The 17,592-nt window shown below is 33.3% G+C and overlaps 1 protein-coding gene across 3 annotated transcripts in view; it reads right to left on the bottom strand.

Moving 5' to 3' along the window:
• BCKDHB (branched chain keto acid dehydrogenase E1 subunit beta) overlaps positions 1 to 17,592 on the bottom strand; it is a 217,394-nt gene that overhangs the window by 45,877 nt on the left and 153,925 nt on the right. For all 3 annotated transcript variants that reach the window (XM_045543936.1, XM_045543934.1, XM_045543935.1), the window contains exon 9: positions 17,390 to 17,476. In XM_045543936.1, coding sequence (XP_045399892.1) covers positions 17,390 to 17,476 — 87 coding nt within the window. The remainder of the gene's footprint in view (positions 1 to 17,389; positions 17,477 to 17,592) is intronic.

The raw sequence follows: 17,592 nt of genomic DNA, 5'->3' as shown, positions 1-17,592 counted from the left end.
AATGTAATGTTTTGGTTTTTAATCTAGCTGCTCCTTTTTTCTGTAGATTCTATCTATATCTTTGGATTTTCTCTCTCTTCTGTCCTGTAACTTCAATTACAACATGACCTTTGCAACAATATTAATATAATGTAATCGAGGACCTCTCTCATCAGCATTTAGTTAAATATGAAAGACATAAAAGCCAGTGTGAGCCAATTAAAAAAAAAGCTAATTCTACATTGAATCTTTGTTAAATGAATGCTGAGATAGTGATTAAATGACAGGAAAATATAAATAAAATACTACCAAATAAAACATTTATCTATTAAACTAAAAGATAATTAATTTTTCATAGTTAACTTGTAATTACTTAAGTCAGCACTGACTATATTTTCAATTCTAGTGTTATTCAAAATATGGTATTATGAAAAAGGTGAAAAAGAACATTCTACCAGAAGAAACTTCGGCACTCATCCAGGGCATTTTTGTGTCATCAACCAATTTTTCTCTTTTAATCTGTTCTGTAAGATATCCTGATGCTATAGTCAGAAGTATGTGTTTCTAATCTCATATTTAATTTTTTAAGACCACAATTAGATTCATGCAAAGAACAAAAAAGTCCCTGAGGCTAGAGAAAAGTGAAACAGGCAAAGAGTGTTAGAACATAAGGTTAGGAGACAGCGAGATCCAGGCTATAGTAGGAGTTAGGATTTCATTATGAGGACTATGGAATACCATGGGAATGAGGAAATGCCGTGACCTAATTTGGATTGTTCAAAGGCCATTCCAGCTACTTTGCAGGAAGCACTTGTGAGAAGAAAGTGTGATAGCTTAAGGGAAAAAGGGTTTTGATTTAGGCAGTGGGGGTGGTTTAAGTGAAGTGATTAGATTAGGGTTGTATTTTTAAAGTGGAGCTCCAGCTGATGGATTGAACGTAAGGTATAAGGGAAAGACGGGCATTAATGAGGTCTCCCAGACTTTTGGCCTGAGCTATTAACTGAGGTATTGAACACTGAGAAAACAGTAGTGGGTTTGGACTATTTTTTCTTTTGAGATATTTATTAGACAGCCAAATGGACATTTGAAATAAGGAGTAGGAAATATTGGAAAATTGCAAACAAGATAAAGTAAAAACTTAAAATCACTCATAATATAATCCCTTTACCTAGAAATAACAAATATCTGCTAACATTTTAGAATATTTCCTTTGCACCTCATTAAATGCATTCAAAAATAACTTTCTCCAAATGATTTTACCAAAGTGACTATATGTGAGGATAAATATCTCAAAACCCAAACATATAATAGCTACAGCACAAAGCATAAATCTCATTTGATCAGTCATTAATATTTAGCATCCAATGGTTTCTTTGAAAAATCTAAAAAGAATTTTCTCTCAATAAGACAAGCATGTGAGACAGTATTTGCCATCCCTAAAAATATTCAACTAAATTTTCTACTATAGCAAGCCCAGATGCTATGTGAACTGACCAATTATACTAAGTGACAAATTATTTATTAACTATTTATCACTTAAGATTACAAATGCTCACTATTTTATAAAATTTACCATTATCATATATTTTGCTTATTTCCTGATTTTTTTATAGTTTATCAGTACAATTTTATATTTACTTCCCCTGCTGATATATTCGGCAGTCTTCCCTTTTCAAAGAAGGGAGAAAATCAACATTGGACTTTAACCCTGAGAGTACTTGTGGAATCAATTAAAAGGTAGCTATTTTTAGCTCAGATTTTAGAGTATACAATGAAATTTTATATGCAACCATATTGCATAAAATGTCTTTTTTTTTTTTTTTTTTTGAGACAGAGTCTCACTTTGTTGCCCAGGCTAGAGTGAGTGCCGTGGCATCAGCCTAGCTCACAGCAACCTCAAACTCCTGGGCTTTAAGCGATCCTACTGCCTCAGCCTCCGGAGTAGCTGGGATTACAAGCATGCGCCACCATGCCCGGCTAATTTTTCCTATATATATTTTAGTTGGCCAGATAATTTATTTCTATTTTTAATAGAGACGGGGTCTCACTCAGGCTGGTCTTGAACTCCTGACCTCGAGCGATCCACCCGCCTCGGCCTCCCAGAGGGCTAGGATTACAGGCGTGAGCCACCGCGCCCGGCCCTATAAAATGTCTTAATGAACCATAAAAAGAACAATACAAAAGAAATCCCTCCTTCCCTACAAAAAGAGATTTGAAAGTTCTAGAAGTGTAAGGGTTGACCATTCAAAAATCCGTTAGCAACGAGGGTTTAGTCAATCTCTGTTTTGAGAAAACAGCTTTGTATTTGTTCACTTGAATTTTATAGTTTCTTTTGGAAGTAGTGTACTTATTTACCTTATTTTAAATACATACTTAAAGTATTTTTAATGTCATATTTATTTGCTCCTAAATCCCTATTCTCCGTGAGATTTTGATCTTACCAACTGAGTTTTTCTCATCAAGACATTTTTCAAAAGCATAAACCCCAAGGCTGATGAACAATAAGTCGGTATGCCATTAAATAAATTATTATAAAATAATTTCAGGTTTTTAATAATATGATTTAGTGTAATAAAAATAAAGTGTACTGAAAGAATAAATACACTGAAATAGTTAATAATTCTCCCTAGATCCTTCATTTATCATTAAAAAAACAATGTGATTGGCCCCTTTAGCAATTAATTCAAAAACTAAAACTTGTAAAAAATTAAAAGTTAACAGAAAGGGTCATTTTTTCACTCACTGGGGCAGCTAAAAAGTAAAAGGCATATTAAAAGTCATTTAATTATATTTTTATTTTCATTTTGTGCATAATACTAACTGCCAAACATCTAATTTTAGAGGAAAAAAATCTTGTCAATTATTTTAAATACATTTAGAAATTACTCAATTTTCAAACTATTGAAAATGGTAGAAATGGAAACAATGTTTGCAACAGCTGGACTAACAGAAGTGGATCTAATTTCCCTACTCCCTACCAGTTCACCTCTCCTTAGTCTGACATAGAAGCTGAAACTCTGTGCTCACTTACTGTGTATTTCTGATCATTTCTTCTCTAGAAAACTGTAATGTAATATAGATGTCAGCCCTATTTGACATACAGATGGCCAAAAGCTCATAAAAACCAATACAAATATAATGAAATCACACTAAAATGCTTGACTTGTATGTATCATGAAAAGATAAATCTATTGGTGATCATACCCTACCTCTCTAACACCAAAAAATAAACGTTTACTGATGAAAACTTTCATTAATAACAAAGGACTTTAGATTTTTATCTATAAAATACTTATCAATTTAAAAATGCAATGCTGCTGATTGCATAATTGTAAGGCAAAAGACTTTCAAAAGACAACTTAGTATTCACCTGATAAACTCACCTATCCTTCCCCCTAACTCAGGGGAAGCATCCTTATGTGTACAATACAAAATTCTATCCTCTCAGAAAACATTATTTTAAGGCTAAGAATTTGTCCCTGAGGGAAGTAGACTGATTATCAGGTAGCAAATCAGCTCAGCCTTGGTTCTAAAGATAGCTTTTTAATTGAGATAACATGATGATGATGTTAGAGATAATGCTGCTTTAGATTATTAACTAAATGCTTCTTCATCAATGAGCAAATAATATTTTGTCTCAATTTTTAGTAACAAGGCAAGTAGTAAGAAAAGTCACACAAAATGAACTTTGCAAATCTCTTCAGATAGGATAAACGACATTTCTAAATAGGACTTTTTACTGAAGGACATTTGCTCTGAAGGAAAAAATTAAAATTGGCCTTACTCTTAGGAGAAATTTTTTAAAACCATTTTATGTTTCCCTACTTGGGTTTCTTCCCCCTTTATTTTAGATTTGGTGAAGAATGTCTTTCTTAATTACATGCCATAATGAAGCCGCAATTATCCTCTGACAGTACCAGTAAACCCACTGTTAGCTACAAGATCCTTGGAGGAAATTAACAGCATAGGCAGAAGTTTCATACATCACACACCATTCACTTACACCATTTAAAAACTTACCAGTAAAAAAAGTAATTCGTGTATTCTTTAGGGAGAAAAGGCAACTTCCCTTACCACCCCCCACCACACACATGTGCATCCCTCATACTGACTAAAGATCCATTTTAAAAGTGCTTTTCAAATAGTATTAAGTAATTTCATGATTTTTTTTAAATGAGTGTCATCTTTGATCAAGCACATGGGAGGAAAAAAGATTTGCTTATATCCAACTTCATTCCTTTTCTTTCATCCAATATTATAAGACACTTCTATTTCTGGCCTACCAGGATGGAGAGAGCATTCTTAAGCACAAGCTACCCAAAATAATGCTTAGTCTGCCCATAGTGAGAGAAATATTCTAGTTTGGCTGCAAAGATCCACGTGTTCACCGAGACTGGCATGGAGAACACTGCCAGGAAAGGCAAAGAAAAAAGGAATAAAGGGAGGCAGGCAAGAAGGCAAACAGGAAGGCAGGGAAGGAGGGAGAAAAGGTACCAGGGTTCTGTGCACAGCTGAAGGGGAATTCAAGGGCAGACTCACTAACAGGATTGCGTAGCTTCACCTATGCGACTGCAGCTCCCAGACTCAATATAAATATAGGTTAGTCAAGGTCCTATTTTTGTAAAGTACATGGGTTTTATTAAAATGGATACTGCATTTAATTTACTAGGTAAATTTATAGCTACATACATAATTAGACATTCCATTATATTAGAAGACTATTTTATCAACAATTATACAGTACTTTATTATTTTAATGTACCTGAACTATGTTTTTGGAACTGCCGCAGGAACACTGGTTTTAATAAAATATAGGATTATGTGATGTTGGAATATTACTCATAAAATACATTCAAGTTGGTCCGCTATGCACACTTATATATAAATCTATGCCCAGAAAAGTTCATGGTTAAAAACAAAGCATAAATTTAGTGTCAGGGGGCACACGCAGGAGATTCATCAGTAATGAGCTGGAAAGGTAAAACTAGGTTTCAGTTTCTTTAACTGCTAACATAGAGTTAATCATTAGTATTAAAAATAAAGACTAGCAGAACAAAGAGAAAAATGGTGTTAGAACACTTCAAAAATCAAGCCATTCCAGGGAAAACTGACTGGTTCTGAAAATACTCAACAACACAGGCATAGTGAGCATTTTTTTGCTCTTTGAAGATTGGAATTTAAAATCAATCCAGAAAAGAAATGCAGAAATATTGCAATTAAGAGAACAAACTAATCCTGTCAAAAGGTAGGAAATAATCAGGACTTGTTTTAAGCAACGGCACAACTGTAATTGTGGATGATATAAATAGTCACTCTAAGGCACTTTTAAAAACATAAATATTTAGACCCCCTTTAAAGCATAGTATGAATTATACATTATTAGTTAATAATTTTGTTAAAGACAAATAGATTCTTTGTGCCATCTGAAATATAAAACTGTCTTAAACAATAAATATCATTATCTGATCCTCTAAAGGATTAAAATAGAAAAGTATGTCTCTTCAGATGGATCAGGAAGTAAAAATAAAGTCCCTTCTTTAAATGAACTTGAAAGAAAATAATCAAACATTCAACACTTCTCCAATCAAGTGCAAATTTTCTGACATTTCTGAAAATTAAAATGACATCTGGAACACTTACATTAATATTGATAGATCTGAAAAATCAAAACAATTATAAACTAGATGATTTCTGCTTATAGCTTTCACTTTCAACATTTTAATATTGATAGATCTGAAAAATCAAAACAATTATAAACTAGATGATTTCTGCTTATAGCTTTCACTTTCAACTCGTTTTTTGCGTAAGTGTTGATTGTAACTTGTCTTAATTTTCACAAGTGTTTAAATTCAAATTAAGCAGAAAATTCATTAGCAGTAGTTAATTTCTATTTTAAACTTGAGCATGTTTTGGTGAGCTACAAACTCATTCATGAAAAGAGATGATGGCCCTTATAACAAAATATAAACTAATTTGATCTACAAATTCAATTACACCAAATTACCAAAATAAAATGGACTATCAACATCACCAATTTTACTGCCTACCAAGGGTCATGACAAACTCACTCAGAAATTTAGTTCTGTTTTCAAGAGGCAGACTCAGCCTGTTACTGTGAGTGCAATGCTGGCAAAACATGGCTAACATTTCTTGGCAAATTTTATATACATCTTCATTTTTGCCTAAAATGTTGTGCAAGGTGACCAAGAGGATTGGCCAGGTCATGGATACATTCTCTGCTGTCTCTCATTTATAAAATTTTAAATAGTCTTATTGTAGTTTGAAAATTTTTAAACAATATTGTACATTTTAGAAAATATATATATCTTGAAATACAAGAAATATTTCACACCAAATAAGGAAACAAAATATTTTACTTAAATATTATTAAAACAGTTCTAATTTTCTTTGAGGACACGACCAGATTTTCAAGGATCATCCACTGAACAGAAACTACAACTCTGTAGATACTAAAAAACAATTTAAAGATACCAAATCATAGAAATCATTGTGACTTTTTAAAGAAAGTAATGCTTTCCTCCAGAGAATCTATTTTGGTAATTAAATAGTCTATTTGGTCTATGAAATTTCACTGGTAATATATAAATATAAATATCTTCTTTACCCTCACTAGAGAATTATGAGAAAAAAAACAGTATGCCCAGTTTATTCAAAAGAGACACCACTTTGTCAAAGGTTCTAAATGGAAAGGTGAAAGACAACAGCACATAGTATCGGTGCCCATTTCTGAAGTTAGTGCAACAAACACAAAATTTTTTTGGTCAACGAATTGGAGGGTGGTATATAAAGGGAAACCATTCAGTCCAGTAGTTTTTGTGACTGGGAATTTATATAGACAAGATAAGCCTGCAAAAAGATCATTCTCTGTCAAAGAAATTGCTAACGACAGTGATGTTTGGAGGTAAAGAATTCATTTGAAGTATTTATTGAGCTCCTACTTAATGCCAGGCATGGTTCTAGACACAGGGCTTGCAGGGGTGAACAAACCAGACCCAGTCCTCACGCTCATGAAGCTTGCCTTCTACTGGGACAAAGACACCACACAATAAACAAGATGCCTGCAGACATTGCAAGGGCCAGGAAGACAGTAAGACAGAAATGATACGACAGAGAAAGACTTTAGGAGTGAGGGGCTACTTTAGATGGGGCATCAGAGAATGCCTTTCTGAGACTATTTCAAAACTGAGGTTATTGTAGAATCCACGTATCCTTTTAAAAAACGTCTAATTCATGCTTTCAACTCATGACCAAGGGTTCTACTTTTATAACATAACATTTCAGTTAGTTGAACACATCTCTTTTCAAACATTCCAGCAGAGTTAATTTTCCCATCCAACTGGCAGATCAGTCAGTCTTTATTAAGTGGGGTGGACAGGCACAGTATTGGAACATCACCAAAAGGACACAACAAAATGCTAACCAGAGGTGACAAAGAAGGACAAGGGGGACTTGGTATGAGTGTACGTTTGAATTCCAGGAGGCTACTTTTGACTGGATAAATATTAAGGATTGCATGAGAGAAATGGTGGCACTTATCATGACCCAGAGAGATGAAATCTGGATGATCTTTTTTCTGGCTGGCTCACATCCAGAAAGATTTCATTCAACAAGAATGATGGCAATTTATCACAAAGCTAATACCAAAAGAAGGGATGGAAAACAAGCAGCAAATCCAGTGTTAGTAGTACAGTATCACTGACTGATTTATACAAAAAAATTAAGTAATCTCAATACCCCAATATAATGCTGCTTTCGTTTTTATAATGAGAGCAATGAATCAAAATATTCTATACATGTAAAAGATGGAAACCAACCTGCAGGAGAACCAAACCTATGCAGTGGAGTTTCACTGATTTTAAAACTAACCCACATCACAATTCTGAGTAAGTAACCACCATCACTATGAATGGTAATTCTCAAAACTCAAATGTACATGACTAAGGAACCATGTCAAAATAATGTAAAATTTTTAAAAATCAACTTTATGAGCAAAATGGGCTCTCTTATTGAAAACAATTAGGAAGATTTAGAAGCATAATCATGCCATGTGGGAGAGACATTTAATTACAATAAAGCTTTTTATTATTATAAAAGTGATACATACATATACATAGAAAATGAAGAAACTATTAGGAAGAAAATACAAATCAATAGAAGTCTTATTTTGTAAGTTTCTTTCCCTATGTCTAAATATATGTACATAAGAAGTTTCTTTCTTTTCACAAAATTGGGCAAGTAAAACACCAGTAGTCTTACATAATGAGTTTTCCTTTAATATTATACCCACACAAATATTAAAATGTTATAAACTACTTTAATGATTTTAATAAATACATAACATTCATCAAATGGACAAACCACAACTTATTCAAATATATTCCTGTTATTGTCATTAATGCTGTTTCCAATATTTTCCTATCAAATAAACAGCACTAAGAAGAATACACATTTTTGTAACTCCTAAGTGAAGATCCCAAGAATTCCTGAGTCTGAGGATATGTACACTTTGAAGAGTCTTGACACACATTCCCAAACTGAGTTCCTGGAAATATGAATCAATTTCTATACTCACCCTGTATCATCTCAATACAAAATATAATTTATTTTTAAGAGGTGCCTCTCTCACAAGTAAAAATGACATTGATATTTCATTGTTAAAATTAGCATTTTTATCCATAAGGGGCATATTTTCTCATGTTTACTGGCCATGAATAATTCTAAAAATAATCTGTCTCTGACCTTTTAAATAAAGGTCCTATTCATTTACATAGACATTTAAGAATGCTTAATAGCGTATACATGTTAATCTTTTGTCATGTGTTCCAATAGTCCTGGTTGTCATTATCTTTTTGATTGTGCTTGCTTTTGTCATATTAAAACAACCCATTTTATGCAAACATATTAATCTGCGGCAACGTGATTGAGCCTGTTGATTTTTTTGCTTACAAATTTCTTGCCCATCTTACTATCAGTTATTTTCTGTTTTTCTTTTAGGTTTTGTGGTTTCCTTCCATCCTTCCTTCCTTCCTTCTCTACCTCCTTCCTTCCTTCCTTCCTTCCTTCCTTCCTTCCTTCCTTCCTTCCTTCCTTCCCTCCCTCCCTCCCTCCCTCCCTCCTTCCTTCCTTCCTTCCTTCCTTCCTTCCTTCCTTCCTTCCTTCCTTCCTTCCTTCCTTCCTTCCTTCCGGGAATGGAAAGAAGAAGGCAGATTTGGGAGATGATTAAAACCCAGCTGCTAAATGGGCTGGAGGGAAGGGAGAGGATGAGGACAGCAAGGAAGTGAGGAGAAGAGGGAGAACTCAAGGAGGCTACCAGGGAGGGCTGCAAACTGAAAGGATGGCATTTTGTGCTGAGCAAATAGCATCAAGAAACTGGCTGGGCGCGGTGGCTCACACCTGTAATCCTAGCACTCTGGGAGGCCGAGGCGGGTGGATCGCTCGAGGTCAGGAGTTCGAGACCAGCCTAAGCGAGCCCCCGTCTCTACTAAAAATAGAAAGAAATTATCTGGACAACTAAAAATATGTATAGAAAAAATTAGCCAGGCATGGTGGCACATGCCTGTAGTCCCAGCTACTCGGGAGGCTGAGGCAGTAGCATCCCTTAAGCCCAGGAGTCTGAGGTTGCTGTGAGCTAGGCTGACGCCACAGCACTCACTCTAGCCCGGGCAACAAAGTGAGACTCTGTCTCAAAAAAAAAAAAAAAAAAAGAAAAGAAAGAAACTGAGCCCATTTCTAACAATTCCTCCTTTCCTTAAAAGTCAAGTTTTTTGAAACAGTAGTCTATATTCATTGTTTCAAGTCTTCACCAGTCATTCACTCACCAGCCCAAATACAACCTGGTTTCCTTCCTGGCCACTCATCTGTTTTGATCAGTCACCAGTGTCCTCTAGTTGCTACAACCTAAACCCTAGAAGCATTTAATACTGTTGGCCATATATACCATAGTCAAACTTTTCCCCATATGTCTTCCATAATGGCTCTCTCTTACTCCCTTCTCTCTAGCCACTCCATCTCACCCTCCTTCACAGCTCTTCTTCCTCTCTTTCTCTTAAACATTGGTGTACCCAGGGGCTGCTCCTTCAGAAACCTTCCCTTAAGACTCTCTTCTTCCCACGTGATCAATGGCCTCAGCCATCACCATAAGTTGCTGAATTTCTCAATCATTTCCTGCACCTTAGATTCTCTCCTGATCCTGAACTTCAGAGACATTTTCATCCCCATTTCAAATTCTACAAGTCCAAAATGCACCCATAATCTTCAACAAAAGGTGCTTAAATCTGCCTTCCAATGGTATTCCCCATCTCGGTGAAACTGCACCTGTATTCAAAAATCACCCAACCTAGAAACCAAGCTACATCTTAGTCTTGCCTTCTGCCTGCCTCTCCATCAGCCACTTCAGCCCTGCCCCACTCCGATCTAGTCAGTCAACAAGTCTTTCTTTCAGATTCTCTCTACTACTCTCTCTAAAATTCACCTTTCTTTCCTTGGTTTAGAAGACCCAAATCTTCAAATCTCCAAATGTCCTTGGTTTAAAAGACCCAAATCTCTCATCTAGTTTACTCAGATACACCTATTGTTCCTAGGCTACAAACATGTACAGTATGTTACTGTACTGAATACCGTAGGCTACTATAGCACAATAATAAGTATTTGTGTATCTAAACATAGAAAAGGTACAGTAAAAATACTGCATTATAATCTTATGGGATCATTGTCATCGTTATCTGAAATGTCACTATGCACAAATAACTCATGACTATAGTTTTTGAATACATCTCCATCACTTCCTGCCTCGCTCCTCCACAATGAATCCTCAACATAACTGCCAAAGAGTTTTTTTAACTTGTAAATTCATCTATGCTAATTTCCTGCTTAAAATCCTTCAATTGTACCCCTTTACCTTTAATAATAGTAATAACTGTGACCATTATTTTTTTAGTTCCTATTTCCTATTTTCCAGGAACTCTATAATGTGTATCTAAAATATATGAGAAAACTGGAATTTACATCTATGTGAACTGGCTTTATTCTGTCATATCTATTTCCTCTACACAAAATTCTTTATTTTCTTTAGGATCTAATTCCTACCTACTCATCAATCCTTACCTCATCCTACAGCCTCACATGCTACTCTTCAAACATATCAAAACCATTTTAATCTCTTGAATAGCAAATACTTTTCCTGCTTCCTTATTGATAGTTTTTCTGCTGCCTGAAATATTCACCCACCTTCACACCCAGGATCATACTCATCCTCCAAGAGTTAACTTAGTTGCCACATCTGCATAAAATGCTGTGATCAAGCATTTTATAATATAATCCTATAGTTCTCTGAATACTCTATCCTGGCATGTATCCTACTATAATTATCTGATCATCATCTATTTTTTCCAATAAACTCTGTCTCTAAATTAAGCACTCTATTTCTTGGATGAAATGCCCACATTAAAGGACTGTGCCCAGAATACTCAATAAAGGTTAGTTACAAGAATCATCATTCAGGAAATTGCCAGTAGGCCAGTGTGATCAGCATTTTGGAGTCAAAAAGAGATGTGAAGAATAATACTGGAAACACTGATTTGGGTAGATCAGGATCTTGAATGCCTGACATAAAGATCTTATTGCTTTAGCCAGAGAAGATCCATTGGAGGTTTTCAAATGGACAATGAACAAAATTTGATGTGTATTTTAAGAAAATAACAGCAATGTGATGAAAGGTGAGAGGCTGGAGACAAGATAAGGAAGGAGACAGTTTAAAAGGTTCGGAAACAGTTGAGCAGAAATAGAGTTCATTCTGAGATAAGCTGATTTCTATAAACTGGCAAATATCCATGTGCCCATATTTACCTTTTCTCACTGTTTCATGTTCAAATCCTTCCACATAAGCCATTTTATCATACACAATTTTTATCACTACCAAAATGAGCATGAAGTTGGATTTTTGAGTCTAAAGTTCAACAGCAGGTCAAATCTTAAAAGTTTCAAATTTGAAGATTTCAAGAGTAGCCACGCAAATGGTTGAGACTACCCAGGAAAGAATGGGGAATAGAAAGAAAGGACTAATGGTAGAAACTTGGCCACACTTACACTAACGAGCAAAGGAGATGACATGGAAGGAGACCAGGTGTGGTTAGGGCAAAGAGAAGGATCAACAGAGTTAACTACAAACAGCAATGAATCTGTAGTCACAAAAGCTATTTACAGAATATGTAACAGGATTCAGGGCAAACTTGCATTTTAAAAAGGCCATCTTATATCTGAACACTCTATGTTAAGCTGCTTTCCTGATGCTCTGGCTCCATCTTTTAGCGTAGAAGTGTACTTCTCCTGATTGTTTTATCTGTTGTTGTTGGAAAATGTTTTGCATCACTGATAAAATGTTTTAAAAAGAATTGAGAGTATAAAATTGCAGTAAACTACTCATCAAATTATTACTCTGGTTGTTTTCTCTGATGACTCAATGTATCGGCATGGTAATTTTAATTAAACATATTTTCCACAATGGTAAACACTCAAGACCATATAGAACCTTTTCCTCTATTCTTCAAATTGATGTCTTTAAACAGAATGCTTGTAAATTTAGTAGTAATAAGTTCACAAGAAAAAAAAATCCTGTATAAACCTTTCTAACATGAAACATTGAGAAAAGCAAAATTCCTTTACTTGAAACTTTGAAAACTTTTCTTTTACCCAACGACTCAGGTAGGACCTATAAAAATCCTTTCAAACTATTAGAATCTGATAATCTTAAAAATATATGTCAGTGTGCACAATTTCTGAGTTCTTAAAAAAGAGACCGCACAGAAAGGATGTAACAATGGTATGGAAACTTACCATCCTCTCCAATTGGACTCTTTAATGCAGACTTATTGCTTCCATGTGTTTTAAATAAAAAAAAAAAAAAAAAAAAAAAACCTCAAACCTTTAAGCCAACCACATCCTTAAAATTTTTGGCACTCTTATTAAGCATTGAATCCAGAAAGGGGGGAAAAATGTTTTATTATCACACAATTCTATCAGACTCAGAATTTATTTCCTCATTATGGGAATACGTTGCAAATTAATAATAAAGGTCAGTTTCTAGAATGCTTAAAAAATTATGCTATTTAAAGCTGCTAACATATCACAAATTATTTGGTTTTACTGCTGAAATAAATAATGCCTATGTTGAACATTGGATTCTAGAACATAAAATATAAATTCATTTGGGAGAATATTAAAATAGATGTGGTTAACACTTTGCACACTAAAGACTTTGGGGGGAAAAAGCAGTAGTTACATAAAGCTGAAAAATACAAGCACCACATAAAATTAATTCATATAATTTTCTGAAACAATGAAATCTTTGCTCAAACTACACAAAAAATAAATCTGTGCTACAAGATACACAACAAAATAGTCATTGAATTATCTACACTCCGTAATCTTCACACTCTTCCACAAATGAGGATGCACAATGGATGACTCCCTAAATGAAGTACTTCAAGCTGCAGTTATGTGTAAAATGAAAGAAAAGAAGGAAAAAGTTCCCTCACCCCAAAGTGAGAACAGATGGGAATGTAAAATTAGATAGGAAGAGACAGTGAAGCTTTGGATGACCGACCAAGAAATCTTCCCCAGAGCAGGGCCAAATACACCAGACCTCAGCTTGTTTTGCCTCCCAGTTAACTTACAAATTAAACCCAATAGGAATGTAAAGCGCTTCTTAAATTAGAAGCACTCTTTTATTTTTGCGAGCATTTATTTCTATACGTAAAAATTTTATAAAGAAACTTTTAATAAATATAAGATTAAAAAATGTATGTCTAATCAATATAAGGTAATCTCCTAATCACTTTTGTGAGTTTAGCATTATTTCAAACTAAGGGTATTAACAATAAACTTTTTTAAAATAATAAAATAAATGGCTTTATGAAAAAGATGCAGCAGGCATGAACAAGCTTCCAATGTGGACACCAAATTCCTTGTATGATGGAAGAGCCATCTGCCATAAATTAAAGAGTTATATAAATAAGTTATGACATTCTATATTCATTGTTTTCATATTTTATCTGTATACTAAAAATAATCTTTTAATAGTAACATCAATAATCTGTCTTAATAATAAATGTTCCTTTATTTGATACTTAATTTTATATAGCATGATATAATTTTCCTATGTAAAAATAAGAATTATAAACTTAAAAGAATACTCTCTACAGTGCTGTATTCTCTTCTATACTTTTTTATTTTTATTATAGGTAATAATTTAAAATTTGAATAAAACAGAATTTTCAGATTTTCAAGTGTTCTCAGATTTTAATGTATTTTCAAACAGTAATTTTATTGTTAATAATCATTCTCTTAAAATATTATTTTAATAGCAATTTTGTAGAATTAACCATGAGCTTTTAAAAAGCTACCATATATCTCCCACAAAATAGTGCCTACGGAGCAATTTTTTTTTTACTCACTTTCACATAAAATTTGCATTGGTTGATATGACAATAACTCAGTATTTTAATTAACAGTACTCAAATTTATAGATCATTCTCATCCATAATTTCAAACTTTTTTCCAAGATGACAATAAAAAGGCGTTCGTGCAGATTTTGCCTGCCGTCCCAGAAAGCTGGCTTTCAATATCTTAACCCTGTTTTATCTTTTTTAACCTTACAAAGTACGCACAACAAAAAGAAATATAGAAACATGAATCATTCCAAGTGGTGAAAGCAACCGCACCTCACACTTAGGTGATTTCAGTTTAAACAACCCAAGGCGCTGGTAATTTGACACAGGTTTTACTTATAATATGGAATGAGGCTTTCCATAGAGATGCTCAATATACTACATTGCATATAGTTGAATATGTGCATAAAATAATTACTGGAAAGTAAATTTTATTATTCAGATTACTCAAAATTGTACGCAAACATTATTGCTGAAAAAGAAAATAAAATTTCCAAGTGTCTAGCTTTCTTTTTTTATCTCCATTATCAACAGATAAAGCCACAAACGGCAGACATTTGGAAATACCATGCTCATTAAATTTGTTAAAATTCAATTTCTGCACTTTCTATTTGTGCACATAAATTCTCAATTAAGCAAAAACAATGCTGTACACTTTCAAATTCATCCTCATGTTAATAAATCCAAATTCAAATTACCCAATATTAAATGCAGATTCCCCCTACAAATATCACAGTGCCTTAATTCATTTTGTGGTTAGCTGATTGAATAATTTTACCATGGAAAACAGAGAACGTTTTATAATGAATCCAAAACTTCTATCTTTCTCTTGGGGGTGGGTAGGGGATTTTGGATAAAGAATGCATATGTACACACTTCACATTTATTCAAGATGCCTGTCCTAATCCCAGATATCCTATTGTCTCTAAAAACCGCATGAGGCACAAGTACTCTGGATGACAAATATTCATCTGTAAAAGGAAAGCAGTTGGTTTAGAACAATATTGCTCAAGCTACAGACGGCAGACACCTGAGGATCTACAAACATAGTCTTGGGAGCATCATAAGATGTCTTGTTTTGTTTTGGTGCCTTTATATTATGATATAAATATAATTATATTCTGATAGTCTCATTGACAATTTTTACCACTGATTATTATCACATAATTTCAGGACCTGATAATTATGTTTCTGATTTTTGGTGTTAGCTAGCTATTATAGTGACTATGTTTAATTCCTAATACAGTGTTTCTCAAACTGGGATTCACTAATGTATTCTTGGGGCCTGCAAGACATTTTTCCATTAACATAAATCCAAGTACTATTCAAGAGCAAGAGACGCTAGATTAGATCATCTTTCTAATTCCTTTCCAGTCTGAAAAATATATTATATTCTATTGCAGTCTACCAATAATTTATGGAGATCAAATTCTAAAAGCACACTTAGAGGAAGAAATTTCACAAGAGGAGTAGTAAGATCTAATTCTAAGTTCTACTTGTTTTCCTTTTACAGTTAATACAAATGAAACTTTTGAGATAATAATAAGTAGAAGATGGGCAAAATCAAACAGGCTCGTCAAAGTTTCTATTAGCAAATGATAGCACTAACTATTATTTCAAATGGTTTAGTAGAGTAGGAGTCAGAAAATACAGTTTCTTTTTCCAGTTTTGCCTCTGGCTTGAAATAACTTCTTGGTGTTATTGTGATTCATTCTTGCAATACCCATTTTTTTCACAAATGTAGTGCATTATGCTACTAAATGAATAAAAGGCACTATTAACACTGGGTACTCATGTTATATAATGATAATCAGTATGCTTTAAATTTTAATTTATATAACAACTAAGAAACCAACAAATCTACAAAACTCAAATATTTGCTTTTCTTGATTTTGTCAGTGACTATATATAACATAAAAATAATTTTGTTTTTGAATGTAATTATGAATTATTTTGATCTAGTTTCTAAAACATTTGTTTAAATTTGCTTCATTTGAAAAATATTTGTAATTTTGCCAATTAGCATTTAAAGATATTTTATTGGTAAAAGAATTGTTTACTCATTAACAGTTTAAAAATATAAATTTATCATTACTCAAATATCATAATTTTATATCAACTTAGTAAGTGAAAGACTCCTAAAGAAATTCTCTACTCATACGTATCTTAATAATTAAAGCATCTTAATACCAGTAAAGAGAAGTAAAATGTTTGCAAACTGCAAAGACATTCTGAATTTAAAATGCATGTACCTTACATTTAAAATAAGTTTTAATTTAAAAATCAGGAAAAATGAAAAGCATTTAAATTATTTTATGCATATCTATGACATGTAATAAAAGTTTCAAGTAAAGCTCCTCCAGAAAGAAGTGTATAATATTTTTCCTGATATCTAGCATCTTAAATAAACATTTTTTTAAAAATAAGTTTTTAAAGCATTTCTGAAGCACTGCCAATAGCATAACATAATTTGATTATTAATTAATCTACTACATTATTTTAAAAATTATTTATTGAATTTAAATTATTGAATTTTGAGAGATTCATTTTTAGAAAGGGAAGGCTGTGAAAATCTAAGGTGAATTTCATAATCAATCAATTCCAGAACAACCTTAAATCATATTAAAAGAGAACTATCAGATTCAGATTTAAAAGATTTTTCTTTTCTTGTTAGCATAGCAAATATAACCAATGTTAACTCACTAAACTCATTTCAAATTTTCTTCTTCCCATAAAGGATTTTTCAGCTTTTATTATTTTAAGATCTCTTTTCTAAAAGATGTAATTAGACCATTAACTAAAGAACAGGGAAGTTAAGTCAGAATGGAACTGTACATTTCAAAAAAGTGCATACTTTCATACACTGTGATAAGTAATTTTTTTTCTTCTGGAAGAGGCATGTGTAATTGCACAAGTGTTAGAATCAGCGCCAACAATTACCTTACCTGAACTGTAGAGCTGATCTCCGAGGCAAAACCGCCTGTCAAGGGAGCCTCATGACTGATTAGCAGTCGCCCTGTTTTGATCACAGACTGAAAGAGAAAAGGAAAACCTGATGTTGAAGAGAATACGTATTTCAAGCATATGATGGTAGTTTTAATTCAGTTACAAAAATAAATTAAATTCAACAAATAATATACAAATCATT

The sequence above is a fragment of the Lemur catta genome, chromosome 2 (genome assembly GCF_020740605.2).
Source record: "Lemur catta isolate mLemCat1 chromosome 2, mLemCat1.pri, whole genome shotgun sequence".
In the NCBI taxonomy this organism is placed as follows: Eukaryota; Metazoa; Chordata; class Mammalia; order Primates; family Lemuridae; genus Lemur; species Lemur catta.
This window is presented reverse-complemented; position numbering and strand designations above follow the sequence as displayed.